Genomic DNA, 21704 nt, shown 5'->3' on the forward strand with positions numbered 1-21704 from the left:
TTAATTAATGTAGGGCCATATTTAAATTGCTTGAAATATCGGGACCGCCGCTCTGCCAGACCATTCTGGAAAGCATGTCTGCTGACATCAGTGCAGAGTGATATCTGCCCTGGTCCTGGAATCCACACCGAACATCATGGTGAAGGCCGAACAATTACCACGATTGACATGGTGTGCGGAGGCATATCTCCAGCAGTGGTATGGAAACGAGTTATGAATTATTATTTGAGGCAACACGTGCGTATAACATTAGCGCACTCGGTTGCCTGTTGTCTTTCAGAATCAGAATCTTTACATATCCCGGAGAAATCCATAGCTCTGAGCACACGGCTAATGCGGACACGGTCCTTGCGTAATAACAGCAGAGTATCGACTAGCGCGTGGCCTGCCAACGATATCCCAACGTCCAGTTCCTGAATCAGGAATTTCGCCACAAATATTCGTTTAAGTGAAAAATTAAATCGTTTCGGACGCACGACGACAACCCCCGTGTCCACTAGCCGTAAAAACGTGGCAACAAAAAACCCTCAAACTGTAACGCAACCCAAAGGTGTGGCGGCACAGCCCGGCGTGACATCGCCCGGCGATCATGGCCACCGCCGGCCACGCCGCGCGTAGCGGGGCCCCGCGGACTCGCGTGCCCGGGGGCCCGCGCCGCACGGCCTAAAGCGGTAACAGCTGCCACGTTCGCCCTGCCGCACCTCTCTGCCTGCCTCTTTAAAAGGTTTCCCCCAGCACCCCCCGACCATCTGGCCGGGATTTGAGGCACCGCGGCGCCGTGGCCGAAATGTGGAAGGGATTACGACGGAGCGCGCGGGCTATATTGTGTCGACGCCATGCGACTTAAGCGCGGGGAAAATTGCCCCTAAGTCCGCGAGACGGCCCCGCGAAATTAATAAAGGCCGCAGCCCAGAGCGGCGACAGCGGTGTAGCGAGGCGTTGTCCAGGTGAAGAGGCGGAGGAGCCTGCAGTTCTCAAAATCCGGTGTTGCTCCAGGCAACTTCTCCCTCCTCAACTCACTCCGCTCCAACCCCCACCACTTCCCCAGACCATGAGCCACATCCCCAAAGCTGACTGTGCAGGAACCATTTTGGGGGGGGGGGCTTGTACTTTATGGAAATGTCTGGTGGACTTGTGACAGATGGAACTTTGTGGTTAAAATTGCTTTGCCATCGCAACCGACTCCTAGGTTTTCCGAGGCATACCTACCAACAACAACTAAAGCGAATATGTTCATTGGTTACACAGCCAATGAATAGCCCAAATCATAAAACATACGTGTACCTACATGTACAAACCTTCATCGTATCAAGAGCTTTTATAGTTCCTGAGATATTCCACCATCACCACCAATACCACCACCACCACCTTCATCACCACCGTCACCACTACCACCATGATTCCTGGATCGAGGTACCTCAGCGATACCCACGATGTGCGCCTCCATCATCACATGATCACCTCCACCGTCATCACCATTACCACCATCATCAGCACCACCATCAGCCACCACCGCCACCACCGCCACCACTGCCACCACCGCCGTGACCACGTCCAGGGGCTGGGGGGTTACCTCGGTGGCGCCCTCGATGTGCGCCTCCATCATCACATGATCACCTCCACCGTCATCACCATTACCACCACCATCAGCACCACTGCCACCACTGCCACCACTGCCACCACCGCCACCACTGCCACCACTGCCACCACCGCAACCACCACCACCATTGCCGTGACCACGTCCAGGGGCTGGGGGGGTTACCTCGGTGGCGCCCTCGATGTGCGCCTCCACCTCCTGCAGGACGCGGGCCGCCCGCTCGGCCTCCTCGGCGTCGCGCTTGCCCTGGTTGATGCGCTCGGCAAGCAGGCGCACGTCGCGCTGCGCCACCGTCAGGCTGCTGTGGTCCGGGTGCTCCTCGGGGGTGTGCTTCAGCAGGTCCTGGCGAAACCACCGTGGCCGCAAACGTCAGCAGTCGTGTCGGTTTATTGGTTTTTTGTTGTTGCTTTTTTTGCTTTAACACGTGGTGGCGCCTTTCTGCCCTGGCACACAGGTCTGCTGCCATCACACACGCTCCGGCACATCATCGCAGCAGCGGCGGCAGGTTGTGGCCAGCCACAGGACCCAAGATGGTGACCGCGTCGCGCCCTTTCAGATGCGCCTCTGCGGCCGCCTGGAACGCTCTTCCTTACAATATTGGGAAGCCACGGGACCTATGCACTTTTAAATCATCTCGATTGAAAACTCGTTTCTTTAGAAGTGCTTTTTGTGTTTAGTCTGTTGTCTCTCCCCCGCACCTGTGATCAGTACGGTTGGCTACGTACGGTGCGAAAGAAGTTCAGCGTACATACGTAATGGGCAAATTATTCAATGTGGACTGGGATGAAAATAATGAAATAAAGACGTGAGAGCAGGATCTATTAAATAAAACACATTGAGAATGCAAATCTACAAACTGGCGAAGGTGCTCAGTCTGTGCTTATGGTGTGAAATGGACATCCAGAGGTAGCCCCAAAAATAAGAGTTACTTCTTTTGGCTCGTGACCTTACTCTGATAGATGTGGTGGTGGTGGTGATGAGGTTGGTGTGGAGAGTCGGGGTATAACGATGCATCAGGTCATCAATTAATACCGATAGTTGAGCTCACGATACATGCATCGAATCTGCTTTTTTGTGTTTAGTTTGTTGTCCTTCCCCCATACCTCCGATTAGCACGGATTCGGCTACGTACGGTGCGAAAGAAGTTCGATGCACATATATCACAACAATGCACCGATAAACAGAAATATGGCAGCAAGTTGTGGCTGCGAGTTAGTTTTATACACGCGAATAGAGAAGTGCTTTGAGTTGTGGATGCAGCGATGTAGTTGACTGTGCGCATTTGCCTCCGTTGGGGTTCTTTCTAGAGGTGTGGTGCGGCGACGGTCAAAATGTTCGCGGATTTTTAAGTAACAACAACAATAATAATCATACATTTCTCTCCGCTGTACCGCGCACTTGTCTGGCACGTATGTGTGTTGACCTTTTTCGCACCGTGCTCGTCGCCCGCTTGTTCACGTCGGTTCCTGAAGGAGCTCCCACACTCGCTTGATTTGGGAATTCAGTTTAATCATGTGTGGTTGACACTTGGATTCGAACCCAGCTTCTCAGCGCTGCTGGCTCAGGTGTTTGACTCCTGGGGCATACGGCCTGCTCCTCAGGGTTAAGCCTGGAACGGTGCTTGTATAGGCAACCACCATGCATAAAACCAGGTGGTGCCGGCTGCTGCGACGCCAGTGGTCAGCACGAAGCGACGATGTACTATGCGCCAACATCTACGCTGCCCACATTCACCAACCCGTACCGACCAGCATAGTGTCCGTATGTGTCAGATAACCCGGGCCTACGACTCTCGCAGCTGTCGACTGACAAAAAGGGCTGTACGTGTACACGGACAAGGTCTACACTCGTGCGGACACTTTTCCATTTGTATTTTTTGCAATGCCGTTTCAAACGCGTGATTTTAAAGACTGTGAATCCCGGCCCACGGGACGACGACGGACTTCGTGTGAACGCCAATGCCCGCGCGGCGCGGCACTTGCCGAACGCCCACTCGGTGTAGCAGATGGCGCGCGTGTTGTAATTCAGAGGGCTGCAGCGGGAATTAATGAGGGATCACCTTGATGAGAAGCTCATATCGTGGGATCCTCTGCACTGGTTTGATCATCAAATCCGCCAGCGCTTGCTTCTCCTTGTTCTCCCGCATGCATTGCTGAGACCGCACAGAGCATCACAGCGGACAATGTCGCACGGGGAAAGAAAAAAAACAACAAAACCATCGGACGTGAGTACATTTGCTGCTTTGTGAACATGGCGGCGTAGCCTATCAGGCGCTGTCTTGCGCCATCAGCAAGTCAGGCACGCAGGCGACTGGGAAAGTTAGTGAATTAATGAGTGGGTAAGTTGGCAAGCGTGTGGGTAAGCGGCCTATAAGGTTACCGAGATTGTGATCAATTTGGGTCAGTGGCTGACTTGGTGATGGTGTGTGTGTGTGCGAGTCGGCTAGTGGGTAAATGGGTCAGCCGTGAGTGGGACAACAGGCAAACTGGTCAGATGTGAGAGTGAACATACAAGTGAGTAGGCGTTTGGGTGAGTATGTGAATGGGGTGAGCGAGTTATTGGCCAAGTGGGTGAGTTGAGTGAGCGGCGAGTAAGTGAATAAGCGAGTGGGCGAGCGGGCTGTTGGCGAAATGGGTAAGTGGACAAGCTGGCAAGCTGATGAGTGGTGAGCAGGTGAGCGGAAGAGCTGGTGAAGGGGGGGGGGTGAGCAGTGGATTGGTAATTTCACGGCGTCCCTCCTACCTCCAGGAAGCGGTTGAATGCCGGCTTCGCTTCCTTCGCCAACCGCACGGCATCCTTGGCATTGAGGAAGTTATCGATGTACGCCGAGTAAGAATTGGCCAGAATGTCCTTTGAGAACTGCGAGGATTAAACGGTAAACCGCAAGAGAGAAAGAGATAGAGAGGCAACGACGAAAACACTTATTTACAAGACTCATTTCAAACAAGTGACCACATAATCATTAATGCAAGTGGCAGCCTAAAATGATTTCAGGATATAATACAACATGCATTAGATCAATTGAATTATTCATGACAATACTCGGTGTCCCCAGGCAACCAACCGTTCAAGTACCAACCGAGTTCAACCCCGCTTAACTTTCAACGTACGACGAGATTGGGCAGTCAAGGCAAAAGTGGTCTCTTGCAAACGAGCGCGCACATTGCTGCGAGCAAATGTGTTGAACTTTGAACCCGCATGCGTCAGCAAGGTGCAGCGAGTAATGCCGCGACTGTTACATTCAACCTGGGGGAGCACAGGCCGGGGCTGTTGCCACATACCTGGGAAAGCCGATGACTGGGCCTTACAAAACAAAAATTAACGAGAGACAGGTGCAGCCCTGCAACTGCTTACTCATGACCCCTGCTGGCGGAAGGGCCTCCAACTAGACGGAGCTACAGAAAGCTCCAGTAGAGGGTATTTTGCCTGCAGTTTCAAACGCCGTGCCGGAAAACAAACGGAACGGGTGACCTCGGGATTGCAAGTCCCGTGTGCTAACCATTACACCGTGGGCAATATCCCACCGCTCGCCCCCCCCCCCCCCCAAAGAAAAAGAGATAAAACGGCAAATAATCCCGCGGCTTTCTGGCAAGTGACAGCAAAGGCATTCTGGCCCAAAGCCACGGGGATTACGAGAGCCGTGAGCCGCCCCTCGGCGCCACGCGGGAACCAAAACGCAGGCAACGGCCCCCGCCGCCCCCCGACGAGTGCCACGGGGACCCCCGAATGGCGCTGGAGAAAGGAAAAAAAGCTGCTACTTCACCTCTGAAAAGCACCGCAGCTGCCAATCCGAACAGGTCCTGGGGCCTCGCGGAGTGCGGCAACGAGCACGTTAGCGGGCGCGACGGAACGGCGCGGCGTGGGGAAGGGTACGGATGGCGGCGGGGTTAGAGGTAGGGTTAAGAGAGACCAACCGGTTGCGACGCTAGTTTATTTAATTTCGCACACCGCGACGCCACGGTGGCACGTGGATAGGTTGGAGATTTATTCGCGTTGCGCATCGGGTTTGTGGGATTTCTCCGGGCACTCAGGGTGTCTTGCACGAGCCGAAATGATCGATAAAATGTTGGGTCTCGCAGCCCAAGCAGGGCCCTCCTGCACCCACTCTCACCGGTCAGGGTGAACATTTATTCTTCATTTAACCACTCGGTTTATATTTTATATCACGTTTCCACCCTGAGTTGGCTTGTTTGGGTGCAAAAAAAACCAAAACCTATGGATTTTTTTCCCGTACAGTGGCAACATTTTTTCGTCTTCTGCTTTCTTTTTCTGCCTTTCGCATTGCTCAGCGCCAAAATCATCGCTAAAGGAAACAAAAAAAAACCTGAACACGAGGGTGACAAAAGAATGTGAGTTATCGCTTGGATTTCTTTTCTTGCAAACCGTGTCGGAGAAGAAAACCAAAGTACCGAGTACACGGGCTCGTGCCGCGTTTCATTTTCACGTTCGCGCGTGCGTGACATGACCGCGGTGGTGTCCGTGTGGGTAGACGCGGGATTGTGGGCGGCACGTGGAGTTGTGGTCGGGGGGGGGGGGGCGCTAATCCCGCGGATCGTGAGCGTCACGATATCCGTCCGTACTCCACGTCCGATTTCCCTTCTCCCTCTGTTGCCGTTTTGCGGCGCGCTAAGGCAAAATGATGACGGTCGGCCAGGCACGATCAATCCACTGCTAGATGAAGCCCTCCACAAAGCCGCTGCCGCCTCTCACGATCCTGCGACGAACTGAGCTCATCGCTCCATCTCCTCACTGATCGTGCTCTCCGAAACGTTCCATTACTCGGCCTTCTAGCCATGACGCGTCCTGCCCAAGCCTCGCCTACTTTTCTCAACAGTTAGGATGATGTCATCGACCTGCGTGCATTCTCTAATCCACGTGTTCATCTCTCTCTGTGTCTCGGTGGAATTCCAAGCACGCATCTCATGTACCACGCGTCTTTGCACACTTTTTTGTTGTTGATGACCGTGCGTGAGAGCGGGTAGAGGCGTCGTACACCGAGGCACGGACGCTCTTCGTTCGGCACGCTGGATACTCATTATCGAGTTTGTCGTTCCAAAATAAATCACTCCAACCTGGACTCCTCCTCCTCTTTGTGTCTCTGTTACGACTGCACGGAAAGATCCAATGTGCACGCGGCGACTCGGGACATTTCTACGGCTTTTATTGATTTCCTGACGTGACGTTCGATTGATGGCACCCGCAGCGGCTCTGCAAATACGGCAGCATCACAGAGTCAGAATTCCAACCGCGTCCCTCATAATACATTTAGGGGGAGTTATCTAAAAGGCAATTGTACGTCTTTACTTTGAAGAGAATACGGCTTACTTAATGAAATAAGGGAACGGTTTGAGTCACGCTTGCTTACACATTGACGTGAAACCGAATGCACCATCAATATTCCATTACTGGACATCTGCGAAGGAGATCTTTGTGTCTCATGGGGTTCCTCCGGTATAAATAAATAAATATTCGGAACCCGATTCCATTGTGGGTGAAAAGGTGAGATTTGTTTGAGAACATTCGACAGCGCGAGGATTTTACGAGGATCTCTCCATTTATCAAGTAGTGCATTTCAATCTTGAAGTACAGTCGTAATTGGTTGATGAATAAAGCCACTCCGTGATTACTCGAATATTACCCGACATCTTTAAAGTGAAATGCACGTCCAGAGGTAGCTCCAAAAACACGAGTTTCTTCCTTCGGATCGAGACATTACTCTGACAGACGTGTGGTGGTGGTGGTGGTGGTGGAATAGGAGTGGAGAGTCGGTGTATAACGGTGCACCAAGTCATCCATTAATACTGATTATTGAGCTCACGATACGTGCATCGAATCTGCTTTTTGTGTGTTAAGTTTGTTGTCCTTCCCCCGCACCTCTGATTAGCACGGGTTGGCTACGTACGGTGCAAAAGAAGTTCAACGTACATACAGACATACTAATCGGGCGTGTAAGATTCAACATTTTGTGACGCATCAACGAGCCGAGTTGACTCCCCATCAAGCCACGGATGCCTGCTACAACTCGCCACAGCGTTAAATAATAAATAGCCACTTGACTCAAGTTGTGAACCTAAATCACAATTCGTACAATAAACTGGAGTGGGCAGGTGGTAGGAGAGACACATTACAACTTTTCATACAAACCCAACGGGACATCAATCAATCGATCTTAATTTTACGAGCCAATATCGCCCTCGACAAAGTAGGCATCAGTGCACATTACAACAGAACGGGAAACGGTACAGGGGCATGCAACAACCAAAATGAAAAACAAAAAAAGCAAAAAAGCCCCGACATAACTGATGGTGAAATAAAACAACAAAAAATTATTTAACTAATTTGTCATTCTTATACCACGGACATAGTCTGCAGGACTTTCACAGCTGGGGGCGAATGTAGCCGTGTGTGCAATCCCTTTTTCGAGTCGCTTGCAGGTGACCAACCGTTCGAAGCACGGCGACCTTGGATGACGATAAAGCAAGGCAAACGCCGGCGCTTCCCGTGTTTCAGCGCGCGCGTTAGCGGCGGACGGGGACAGCTCGAGGGACAAGGGCTACGCGTGCGGGACGAAGGGAAGCGTTCAGAAGGAGGCACCCACCGACTCGATGATGATGTCGCCGACGGTCTGGCGCTCGTGCCAGCACTGCACGCAGCCCGTGAGCTGCTCGAGGAAGCGCTCGTGGTGCTCCAGGATCTCGGGGATCTGGAAGAACATGTCGTCCACCAGCGCCGGGTCGCACAACCCCGCGCTCTCCGCCTGCTTCAGCGGCCCCAGGTAGCCCTGCTCCCCGTGGGGTCACGCGGGAACGACGGGGAGGGGAAGGAGGGGAAGGAGGGGAAGGAGGGGAAGGAGGGCACCCACGGTTGGTTGGGGTCGGTGGGGGTCCAAGGAATGGGAGGGTAGAAGGGAAGAGGGATTGAGAACCAGGTGCAGGAGGGAAAAGCAATACCATTGAATCGTTCCTTATTCACCATCATCAGTAGCCATGCTCAATCCACTGCTGGATGAAGGCCTCCGCCAAGCTGCCGCCATCTCTCATGGTAGCATTGCCCCATCTCCGCAATGGGCGTACTGTCCGGAACATTCCCTCCCTTCGCTACCATGCAGTCGTTTTTCTCATGACCCCCCTTGAGCAACGTATTCTGCCCCAGCCCGCTTGACTGCAAATAAAAGTCGCTCAATATTCTCGATGGCTGTGAGCGAGCACACATGAAGAAGTGGGTGGCCAACATCACAGATAAATAATTGTCTATCGTAAAATAAAACAATGCAGCAGCCGAATGGATACAATTCTTGAATCACAATTTATAATAGACTAAAATAATTCATAATCGACTGATGGAAGAATCGATAAATGATTGGTCACCTTTTGAATGTGTGTTTAAACACAAAAAAGGAAGATGCATATGGATACGAATGATAAACAGATCATTTAAATATGTCTCAATGTTCTGTACGTCTTCTTGAGATGTAGTTGCATTCACACACTACCAAAAAAAATAGTAACTGTAAGTAAATTGGCATTTATTCTTATTATAAAAAACAATAATCCCTCCGCTAATTGAGAAACGTGACAATTCATTAAATTATAACAAAAGCCATCCGATGAACTGCGAGTTGGAGAATACCAGGAAGCAATGCGGGGGGGGGCGCTGGGGTAGGGATGAACGAGGATAGACCGCATACAAATATGGCCCTTGCGTGAACTCAAAACAAACTGTAACTCAGACTTTGTAAATCACGATGTGGGCTCGTTTACGTCTGAGAGGAGTGGGGAAAAGGGGCCTCCGTTTCAAAACCCCAAAACCCCACCGGCACGGCACCCCCACCACCTTTTTTGGGTCACGCAAGCCTCGGTCACAAGAGTGCGCATTGTAGGTATTTTAAGCACGAATTCAAACGAGCGGCTCAAGTACAATAGCAACTTCTAAGAAATGTGCGGCATCTGTCATCAGCACGCCACCGTCACCTGCAATCACTTTTGAAACCATTAGCTCATTGACAGAGAGAGAGTTTAAAAAAAAATCTAATTGGACATTTTACAACAACAAAAAATGAGCGGTCAAAAAAAATGTCAAAAAAATAACAACTCTACCCTTGGATATTCTCTCTGGGCGGCGGAGCGTGTTTTCCCTGCCAGTCATGCATTACCCGACACGCGCTAATGAATCGGAGAGGCTTCAATCAGCGCCGGGGCATTTACTCCCCAGTCTCGGGGCCCGCAACGCTAAATGCCGAGCGCTCTCCCGTAATGTGCGGTGAGAGCGCCGGCCGTTTTTGGTAAATTGAGGACGGCAGGGTAATTGGCTACGTTTCCACTAAATCGGTCGGGCGAACTTTTACGCGAAGGCGGCTGGAGCAAAGAAAGAAAGAGAGGGAGAGAGAGAGAGACGATTCGAATGCAAAAGAGAGGAGAGGAAAAAAAAAACCTAAAACAGGTTTTCGGAAAACAAAAAGGGTTCTCTCCTCGCAAGCGACACCGACAGAGCTTTCACGTCTGCCGAGATCCGGGATCGTCGTGTGCCTGCCAATGATTTTTTTTGTTTTTTTCCCACCCAGAAAGAAAAAAGCAGCAATCGCCTTCACCGATGGCTGGACACACACACACACACAGAATATCTCCCCTTGAACGAAAAAAGAAGATCCGATTCACTTTGATATGCACATTAATTATTTACGTAACAATTTTTTACCACCCACAGAAATGTTTCCCCAGTGGTGTTCTTTGTTGTTCTCCCTCTCCCCCCCCTTTTAAAAGGTAGAACAGCTTTTTGCTAAATACGTATTTTTACATAACGGAATTAATTCATTTCGGAAACAAATATAAAATATGTATATATATACTGGAGGGGGGGGATAATGCCACACAAACACATGCTGATTCATATCCCTTTGTCTAATGGGAACAGCTTCATTGATATTCACAGATAACCACCAAACGGGGCCCGCTCGGCTGGGGTTCGTCGGATGGAAGAAAAAAAAACGAATTGTACAGACAGCATCGCGGAAATGCGAATTTCGATTTGTATTTTGTTAATTCCATTTTGTTTCACTGTTCTGGGGTTTTTTTCGCGAAAGGATGATGACTGTGTGGCTGGCACGTACGAGACTGTGTAAGGTTAGCAGCAGCGGTGGGGCAATGCATCGGGGTCGCCATTTAATATCGATTCCCAAGCTCGCAATACGGGCCATTTAATTATATATAAAATATATTTTTGTAATCGTATATATTGTAGGCAATTGCTTCAAGTAAATCTTGCTGCCACAAGAGGCTGTTGTATTTACCATATTGATGGGACTGGGGTTAAGCCTGCTCATCCTGCATGGAGATGGAGTTATGAAATCAGTTTAACAGCAGTTGCTACATGGATTGCTTCAAGGCTAAACTGTCAGTGATGGCTACAACTTGGAGAGATCTTCAACTAGCAGTGGACTGATCATGATTGATGATGTCGGTCAAGAGGATTGTTAAAGCCATACTTCACCACTTTGGTCGGCGTTGGCTGGTGAAGGACGGATCCAAAACTGGCTCAAATATTCCTCGTCACTTATCCTGACCGTGACCAGGAATCCAACTCTGGTTTGCCTTGTGTGACCACTAATCCGTCCCTCTTCTCGACAGCTCTTTCATCTCTGCATCTCTCGCTCATCTCGCTTTCATCTCACTAATCTTCATCTCTTTGTGGCGTGGGGGGGGGGGGGGTTGGGGGACACAGTGCTTGGGCACGCCGCGCTCTGAATTCGGCGACCCTAATTTTTAATTCTTGGCCATGGCTCGCACGAGTGGTAAAGCGATATCAGAAGCAGTCCTGCACCACTTCGCCCCCCCCCCCAAAGGCTGGAATATTATTATTCAATGTCTTTGGCAAGCCATATCTGTCAACGGCAACTCCAAGAGCCTCAGGTTTTAATTTTCCCACGGTTACTTAGTACAGGCCCGCCCCAAGGCTCAACAAACGGCAAGCAGTCAGCAACAAACAGCAGTGTTTAAGGTGAAATAGATGAAACGGGGGGGGGGGGGGGGGGGTAACATTTGTGGCCTGTAGGTCACCACGTTTTAGAAGCCAGCGCTTGATGCAAGCTCGCTGGGGAGGAGGGGGTTGTGCTTTCCGTGTCGGCGTGGACACGGCCTCACCTGGACCAGCGTGCGCAGGGACTCGACATAAGAGCGCTCCGTATCCAGGAGGTTCATCATCACGTGCTTGCGCATATCCTGATGGGAGGGAAGCACACGCAGCCAACGCAACCGACAAGCTGTTAAGGGATGGACAAACGCGCGATCGCAACCGAGGAACCAGTGATGATGATGATGATAATAAACACGTGTTTTTGTCCGGCGCCGGATTTATGTGACAACGTCGCAGGGCCAAGAGGCCCGCGGCGATACTCCAGTGTGGAAGTGACGGTGGCTTTTGGTCCGAATCCCAAAGGTCGTCCGAAACAACGATGTATTTAAATTGTTTTTGATAGTTTCGTGACATGGGACGGATTCAAAGTCATCTAGGCAGAGTGTTGCAAACCGTTGTCTCCCTACTCGTCCGCACAGGGTTTTCTCCGGGCACTCTAGTACGTGAAACCAAAACACTCAATCATTTTTTGGCGAAACATCTTCAGTGAGATCTTTGTCAAAAGTCTAAAAAGCAAAAAGCCTTCAGTCATCATCATCAGCCGTGATCAATCGACTGCTGGGTGAAGGCCTTTGCAAGACGTCGCAATCTTTCACGATCCTGAAGTGGAAAATTCCACCGAGCATCTGCACACGAGGAGCTGGCTATTGAAAACTAACGACCGTTACAAATTTCAGCAGTGATAAGAGGCGAAACAAACATGGATGCACATTAGGGAGCCATTGCACGGAAATCCACACTACCCGCACGACTCCGCGACAAATCTACAAAACAAATGATGGCTCGGTGGCCCAGAAGCCCTGTCGTAGATATGTCCCGGTGCCGAATTCCACCATCGCCGTGAGACGTGCCCCGTAGCTCAAGGCGGCGTTCGCTCAAGTGTAGGCAGTGCCTCGCAATGAAACCCACCATGGCAGCCGCCGATAACAAAAATGACAAGTCCCCAAAAACAAATGTCGCGGGGTTTAACTTCGGTTTGATGAAAGTGCCTCTGACAACGACAGTTGGGACAAAAAGAAAGTAATTCAGGTGATGAGACAAATCAAACTGTCAACCAGGATGCATTCTACCAGGGGAAAAAGGGAATCATCGTCGTCATCGGCCATGGTCAATCCACAGCTGGATGAAGGCCACCACAAGCCGTGGCAACCTTTCACGATCCTGCGATTTAAATATCCAATCCAGCACTCGCTCCATCTCCGCGTGGGACGTGGGGGCTCTTGGGCGCGTTCCAAATCCTTGGCCGCAACTCGTAACTAATGCTACCCGTGAAGAGAGAACAACATATATAATAGGCATTGTCTCGGGCAACAGCCCTACTTCACAGCAGAGAGACCAAAACGTCACCTTCGAGGGCAGTGTTGTTTAATGAACACTTTGAGTTTTCGTTATTTGTGTCCGAGCACCACTGCCAACGCGGCATCCCAAATGCATCGTTTTAACAAAGCGGCCGTGGAAAAATGGCCAAACAGCGCCGCGCAGCAGGACCCTCCCTAAGCAGGACCCTCCCGAAGATGAGCCCCGAGACTCGGCGAGGCGCCTCTCTGGTTTAAAGAACGTGACAGTCCGGGGACGGTGCCTGGTGGTGGGGTCAGGCAGTGGAAAGAAAAACATGGGCTGAGAAAATCCTACGCCTCAGTTGGTGGTGGTGGTGGTGAGACATAGCGAATTTTCATTAAGTAATGCAAAAAAACCGACAAGGAAAACAAATGGGTATGGAAGCAAACCGTGCAGGTATGTGTCCGAATAACACTACACCCAAGTAATTACAGGATAAAACAACGAAGAAAGCCAAGAACATGTCCCCGATTTCTGTTTCCGCCAATATTATATAATCACTGTAGGAAGTGGGGGGGGATACTTAAGGGGAAAAATACCCATCTTGATAGTGAATAATAATTTTATAAACTTATTTTTGCTAATGCCATAAATATCAGGGATGTCGCGAAGACTGCACGCAGACGATATTTATTTTGGACGTCTGCTCACAAAAGCAGCAGATTTTTATGACGTTTGCCAGCTCATTACAAACCATTTTTGTACATATTTGAAACGGAATGAAATGATTTACCAACATTAAAAGGTCTTTAAAAATGTTCTTTTTTTCTAAAAGCATACTGTTTGACATACATCTTTGTGTCACACGATGTCTGTCGGCACATGTTGATTAAAAGTTTATTTTATTGAATATATTTCAACATTTATTACATTTAAGAGGTATGTTCAATATGTTCACGTATGTTGAACTTCTTTTGCACTGCACATAGCCAACCGCGCTAATGGGAGGTGCGGATTGTGATGCAATCAGTAGCTGCAAGCATGGAAGGGAGGATTGTTTAAGGAAACACAATCACCGATTATGAGCAACTGAAAGATTTGGTTAATCCTTTGCGCAACCAATTACGTGTAATGTAAATAATTTCTAGGGTTATATTTTTTGATCACATTTTTTTTATTAAAAAAGAGAACCAGAATGTATCGTATTCTTTGGATTATGAGTCGCTCCAGAAAATAAGCCGCATTCTGTACTAATTTGGTCACATGCACACACGCAAAAAGACAAAGGTCTCCCATGTAGCCTTAACAGACTCTTGGGGCAAGGGCTGTTAACGAGCACCGATGAAGGCCAGCACGTCACACGAGGGTGTGGGTGGGCAGCACCATGCCCGACCGCCTTTGTCTCCCTAGTGGCGACGTTTACACAACAAGCCACGTACTCATTCGAGGCTGAGTCGACCTAGGGGAGACCCAGGACCAGTTTAGGTATTTGACACTGGTGTTGTTGGCCGTGAGGGGAATCGAATTGGGGGTGCTGGGTTTGTAGCGCAGTGAGCCAACCACTAAACTTCCACTCCCCAAACAAAAGTGCACACACCTACCGGATAATAAAATGCACCGCCAACTTTTGCTTTAAAATACGGAGGGCGGGAGAAGTGAGTCTTAATATTCGAAGTATATAACAGAGGTGTCAGCGAAACAAACCAACATTTCTCGAGATTACGTTCACTTCATCTCACCCGCAGACAGATACATTTGTTTCCGCACGTGGAAATAATTATTTAAGTGTTCTAAATACGCAGCATTCCTGCAACAAAAATAATAATAAACACATTGCACAGAATAATCGCGAGAGCTAAACCGGCACGAAAAATGTATCTTCTAACGATTTACGTACCCAACAACGAGAAAGAATGAAGCCGGAAGGCTCGTGCGATGAGGGGGGGGAGAGGTTTAAAAAAAAAAGATGTCGCTCGAATTAAATTCCCTCGGACGTCTTCACGCGGATGATACGGTCGCCTTTCAGCAATCCGCTTTGATGATAGAGCGGTAATTACGGTGGAAGGGCCAGAGGGCCCATCGTGGCAAAGTACCAGCGTTGAATCCGCATGACAACGGCAGTGGCAGCCGAAAAGATTGATTGTGGGAAAAAGAGGTCAGTAATTTCCACGGCAGGTCTCTGTGTGTAAACACCGACATTGCGCATGCATCGCAATCATCGGTGCCATCACTGTCAGCCCCATTGTTAGCAATGATGACCCCACTACTGCTTGCATCATCATTATATTTGTAAATGCTACAATTGTGAATGCATCACCACCAGCAGCACCCACTGTTATCATCATCATCATCATCATCAAAATATCCATTTTTAGTATGACCACAAATTCCGTAAAAATAACAATGACTAAGATGCCCCCAATAGCCTAAATAGACTATAGTATTGCGGAAAGTGCTGTTAGCGAGCACCACGCCCCTTTTTCTCCCGAGTGCTGATCTATACACACTGTCCCGGGTACCAGAGGAAGCCCAGTACCAGTTAAAATATTCAACACTGTTATTCGTCGTGAGTGGGAATCAAAACCCAGGTCGCCGGGTTCCTACCGTTGCGCTAACTGCTGCACCAACGCTCCCCATAACACCACCAGTACCACCACCATCATCATCATTTTATTTACAAACGATATAATTGAGGAATGCATAATCACCACCACAGCTATCGTTGTCAGCACCATTGTTAGCATACTCCACTGTCATCATCATCAGCAGCACCACCATCACCACCACGAATACCTCCACTGTCATCATCAGCACCACCACTACCTCCACTGGCATCATCCAAAACCACCACCACTACCTCCACTATCATCATCAGCACCACCACCACCACCACCACGACTACCTCCACTGTCATCATCAGCACCATCCATATTCAGCTGACACATTGACGTATTCAGGAAAGTGTTACAATTGATGTGAATATATTTATACACACCATGCGCATGTAATGACGCATCGATTCATTGGTTAAAAACGCTTCTATAGCCTGCGGTAGATGCATCGAATTTAGAGTGCCACAAATCGAACGGTAATTTTAAAGCAAAATTCTTGCAAGTTACAGTACACGCAAAGGATACGACCACAGCGGGTAAAAATAATACTCGGGTCGGGCGGCAGAGGATATGGGGTAAGGGTGAGAGTGAAGAAAACGCGGGGCGGGAGAGACGGGCCGCACGGTGGACAACCCCGGGCCCAACAAGACAGCAAATGAGTCCTCAAAGGAGGCCACGGGGCCGCCAGAGCCACTGAGGCCCTGAAACCACCAAGTTCAAGCAGAATTCAGATTCGCTATAGCAGCCAAAGCAGGGGATGCGCCCACACGAACGGTGCGTCCGCTGCGGAGATGGAAGCAATGAGATATGAGATCGGCCCGCGCCCAGGAGCTACGTGGATCGCTGCATCGGGAGACCGCGAGCGGACGGGAGACGGCTTGGGTAGGCCGCCATCCAGCAGTGGATAGGTCATGGCTGATGACATTTATGATGATGAACGTTACATTGGTACTCGTGGAGAAAACGAAGCTGTACGAGATCGACGCCGACGAGAAACATTGCGCGTTCTAAGTTTATTTTGTTTAATCAGGTGAGAGCTCGGAGAGTCCAGGATGAGTCTCATTTGCAAACGCGATTTGATTCATTAACATGACGAACGCAACACTAATAAACTGAGGCATAGCAACGAAGACAAACAGAAATGCATAACGACACAGCAAAAACAAACCTCGAATGAAGCCTTGACCCTGAATTGAGAAAATTCGTTCAATCAACCAGGGCCTTGCAGCAAAGTAAGAGGGACATTGGGAATTGCTTACTTTGCTATAGAACTCTTCAGCATGGCCATGGGCAGCATCGACAAAAGATCAACAACAGCCACAGCAGAGAGACAAAGGCTACAGGAAAATTAACCAGGTCACAAACTTCATTGGCAATCCACACAACACGGGCACCATGATTCAGGATCGCGATTCTATCCCACAATCAACTGTTGCTATTTTACGCTGCGGCGAGAGGTAGCGCCTCCGGTGACTACAGCGGTGACATCAATCCACCACCTGCAACACAAACCAATTTAAGAACAAACTAAATATTCTCATGCCACGCAATTGGATGCACGCATCGAGAGACTAAGGATCAACACGAATCAACGATATCTATGCATTGCAGGAATATTACCAATGCAATTTCTGCTTAATCTACAGGAGCAGTAATGATGAATTAACCCAAAAGTTTCAACGATGTATCGCAACTTCACTCAATGGTCCCATCGACCCGTGCCTCTTTTCCACCTCTTCACATTTGTATTGTTTCCCATTTTTCCAGTGTGTCTCTTGCACGGAAATGAGTTCACTCGATTAGCTCGCGAGCTACATTCAAAAAAGCCATCGGTTCTAACACACACACGCGACTCGATGGCACGTATCGAGAGCCTTGAGGATCTATACGCATCGTTACACCCAGCGTACTGTAATCTCGAGAGCTTCCGCACGGCGCAGATTGTGTGCGTGATGTGTGCGCGTGTCCGTTCCTTGGATGAATGTCCGCTTGCGGGAATGACGTGCATGTGAATTTGTACAGAAGGCTGCTGCCACCACTGCTGCTCCTGCTGGCGACTGCTCGCATGCATCTTCATGAGCTGCAGTCTGGTCACGTGACAATTTTTGTTTTTAACCGTTTCTTTGGAAATAAATTGCGTGCATTGCTTTTTATGTCACTTGCAAGTCTCTGGATTTCGTCTCGCCCTTAATTTTGCTTTGTTGACACTTTGCGTCCTATGTGGTTCCCCCCCCCACCCCCCTCGTGCAGTCGAATCTTACATTGAGCCTGCTTCACGAGAGGGATGTTTATTTTGTTGTGCTCGAGAATATTTTGTGAACCTCTTTTGCCGTCACGTTATTATTTTCATCAAAACGCCTTCTATGCTCGAGAGAGACTTCTGCTCTCAACAGGCTGTCACGTGGTCTTAAATAAAGGAATTGATATTGGTAAGTGTTGCCGATTTCACACACAAATCCCCCAAGCTACATTACTGACTTTATTCTTTAATTGTTCACGGCTCCTGACATTTATATATTTTTTCTGTCACTTGCCTACGCACCTCCGATTAGCGGCGCTTGGCTACGTACTGTGCGAAAGGAGTTCAACATACGTACGTACGTGTGTTCTGCGTGTGTGTGCGTGTGCCGAGTCCAAACTCGGAAGCTTCTACGCGCAATTCATGTGCACGATGCGCGGTGTAATTACGGAGGGCGCGTTCGTCACTGCGCGGGAGAAAGAGTGCAGAGAGTCTCAAAGAACGGGCATGTCGCTGAAAGTTAATCTGTGCTGTGTCAACTCCTCATTACTCATAGAGCGGGGCGGGGGGGGGGGAGAAATATTCCGCACCCACTTTTTTAAAACACTGTACATATCAAATAAAAATAACAGGCCGCCCGTTTAAACTGCCAGCTCACTTTCAGCCAACATTTACATGCGCACCTCTCACCAAGACACCCTCGTCTGCTCAATCAGCGATGCCGTCACCGGTTTCCGCCAACCCCGACCCAGCCGAAATGCAAAAAAAAAATTTGCGTGGCAGCAACGACAACAAAAACAACAACAACCCTCGGGTGAATGAAATGAAACTCGAGTGAGTTACGAGACGGCACGGTTTTGGCGAAGAGCTGTTTTTGCCATCGGGGCCACCGAGGAGCCTCTCAGACCCCCCTCTCTGGGGGTTGCGGTGCGCTTCTGGAGTCACGGCGATCGAGAATTTTGAACCGCGCCTTTCTGCCCGCCGCGGACGCCGACGCTCCCACCACGCCGCGTCGCGCCGGGCACGGGACTCCGGTTCTTTGCCGCTGGCCTGCGGGGAACCGACGTGCGATCCCCCGCAAGGTCGGGCAATGTCGACGGAGCGGCGTCGGGTCGCGCGCGCGCGCGCGCAACGTTAGCCAGCTGCGATAAGCCACGTTCAGCGGGCGGACGTGACTTGCGTACGATTGTCTTCGTACGTTCTCATCGCAGAGCGCATGCCCCGCAATAGGCAGATTTTGTTTTTGTTTTATACCGCAGCAGACTCTGACCATCAACGGCCATGATCCATCCACATGCACACCCTGCACATACGATGACAAATGCTCGAATTTAATCATTCGGACTGTTGGGGCAAGTGCTGTTAAGCGAGTGCCTATTAAGGCCAACGCAGTGCAAGCTCGGGTGGTGGGACCAGCGCCACAACTCCATCGTATCGAATATTTCCAAACTGCACCAGGAAATAATTTAAGGTCGAGTTTACCTAGAGGGGACCCAGGATATATTCTGAAACATACTGTATTTGCAACTTTATCCGTGGCTGAGAAATGAATCCAGACCGCCTGGATTGTAGTGCACTGCATTAATCACGACGTAGATCTGAAGAGGCTGTATGGGGTAATTGCTGTTAACGAGTAAAAGCAACGCCTATGAAGGCCGGCACAGCAGATGAGCGGTGGGTGGCCAGCACCATGCCCGACCGCATTTGTCTCCCCAGTGGCGATGTTCACACACCACGTCAGGTACTCATTTGAGGCCGAGTCGACCTAGGTGAGGCCTAGGACTGGTTCAGATGATCGTCACTGATATTTTTGACCATGAACGGGAATCAAACTCGGGTGGCTGGGGATCGTAGCACAGGGCACTAACCGCTATGCTGCAGCTCGTCGCACACCCACACACAAACGTGCAAAAAAAAGCAAACGCAAACAGCCAAGAAGGGCGCATTGAAACGCGACGCATGGCTGATGGCGGTGAATGCCGATGACGGCGAACCCTCGATGCGCACGCGTAAACCCTGTACGTACCCAAGTACGTAACCGCAGTGAGGAGCCCCAGTGAGTATTCCCCGTACGTAACCCCAGTGAGTGACCCCAGTGAGGAGCCCCAGTGAGTAAACCCAGTACGTAACCCCAGTGAGTGACCCCAGTGAGGAGCCCCAGTGAGTAAACCCAGTACGTAACCCCAGTGAGTGACCCCAGTGAGGAGCCCCAGTGAGTAAACCCAGTACGTAACCCCAGTGAGTGACCCCAGCGAGGAGCCCCAGTGAGTATCCCCCGTACGTAACCCCAGTGAGTGACCCCAGTGAGGAGCCCCAGTGAGTAAACCCAGTACGTAACCCCAGTGAGTGACCCCAGTGAGGAGCCCCAGTGAGTAAACCCAGTACGTAACCCCAGTGAGTGACCCCAGCGAGGAGCCCCAGTGAGTATCCCCCGTACGTAACCCCAGTGAGTGACCCCAGTGAGGAGCCCCAGTGAGTAAACCCAGTACGTAACCCCAGTGAGTGACCCCAGTGAGGAGCCCCAGTGAGTAAACCCAGTACGTAACCCCAGTGAGTGACCCCAGTGAGGAGCCCCAGTGAGTAAACCCAGTACGTAACCCCAGTGAGTGACCCCAGCGAGGAGCCCCAGTGAGTATCCCCCGTACGTAACCCCAGTGAGTGACCCCAGTGAGGAGCCCCAGTGAGTATCCCCCGTACGTAACCCCAGTGAGTGACCCCAGTGAGGAGCCCCAGTGAGTAAACCCAGTACGGGCGGAGCTCATGGCCGCACGCGCCAGTCGGCGAGCAAACGTGGGTGCCGTGTCCCCGAGGACTGGGGTGATTAAGAGCCCCCTCCGCCCGCCCGACATAATTAGGGATAACGAGCAATGCTGCGAAGATCGAGCGGGGTGACCGTGCGCTCTCACGCATGTGCACACGCGTTGCATGCCGGCGCGTGTGCGCACATGCTTTGCGCGTGTGCGTGCGCACGACCCCACTCTTAGTGTCGCTCATGACCAATAGCGGTGGGGAATATTTGAACCGGTTCTAGGCCTCACCTAGGTCGACTCAGCCTTAGATGAGTACCTGGTGCGGTGCGTAAACATCAGCACCAGGGAGAGACGGCGACCGGGCGCGGTGCTACCCACACCGCTCCCTCGTGCGCCACAGTGCCGGCCTTAATAGGTACTCACTTGCAGCACTTGCCCCAACAGTCTGTTGCAGGCTATACGGGGGATCTTTATCATTTATGTGTGTGCCTACATGAATACACATGGGCCCAGGTGCTCGCTTACAGCACTTGCCCCAAGAGCCTATTGGGGTGGGGGGGGGTCATTGTCTTTGTTCACATGCATCGCTCCCCATGCGTATAATTTATTACAGGTCTGAAACAAAAAATAATCAATTCCTTTATTTAGAGCAAAGTAATAGCCCATTGAAATGCAATATGTTGCAAGGTAGCCCAACCCTGTGCTTGCACGCGGGATGTTTGTGTAATGTATACAAATGAGTACCTGGCGTTGTGTGCAATGACATCAGCGCTGGTGAGCCAATGGTGGCCAGGTGTGGTGCCAACCACATCGTCTCTTTGCACATGTGCCGTACTTAATAATCGGTGCTGGCTAACAGCACTTGCCCAAAGAGTAAGGCTCTCAGGCGACCTTGTATAGCGTGAGGCCAGAGTGGTGTTGTGGTGTTATACTGCGCTGTAATCCCAGAGACTCGAGTTAATTTCCTGCCCACTGACTCCACCAGTGATAGTTTCCTTCGGAATCTAACCTTTGTTCACCGCTATGCCATGTGGATCAGGAACACTGACAATTGACAAAGCAAGTGGAACAAAAGCTGAAACGTGCATGAAGAATCTGCG

At 50.4% G+C, this 21704-nt stretch overlaps 1 protein-coding gene across 3 annotated transcripts in view; it reads right to left on the reverse strand.

The window, feature by feature from the left end:
• ARHGEF17 (Rho guanine nucleotide exchange factor 17) overlaps positions 1-21704 on the reverse strand; it is a 116873-nt gene that overhangs the window by 21629 nt on the left and 73540 nt on the right. For all 3 annotated transcript variants that reach the window (XM_032956613.2, XM_032956612.2, XM_032956611.2), the window contains exons 4-8: positions 11734-11811; positions 8196-8378; positions 4340-4456; positions 3657-3749; positions 1763-1939 (exon numbers count right to left, since the gene is read on the reverse strand). In XM_032956613.2, coding sequence (XP_032812504.2) covers positions 1763-1939; positions 3657-3749; positions 4340-4456; positions 8196-8378; positions 11734-11811 — 648 coding nt within the window. The remainder of the gene's footprint in view (positions 1-1762; positions 1940-3656; positions 3750-4339; positions 4457-8195; positions 8379-11733; positions 11812-21704) is intronic.

Source organism: Petromyzon marinus, chromosome 18 (assembly GCF_048934315.1).
Source record: "Petromyzon marinus isolate PM22_M1 ecotype Great Lakes invasive population chromosome 18, UKy_Petmar_22M1.pri1.0, whole genome shotgun sequence".
Taxonomy (NCBI): Eukaryota; Metazoa; Chordata; class Hyperoartia; order Petromyzontiformes; family Petromyzontidae; genus Petromyzon; species Petromyzon marinus.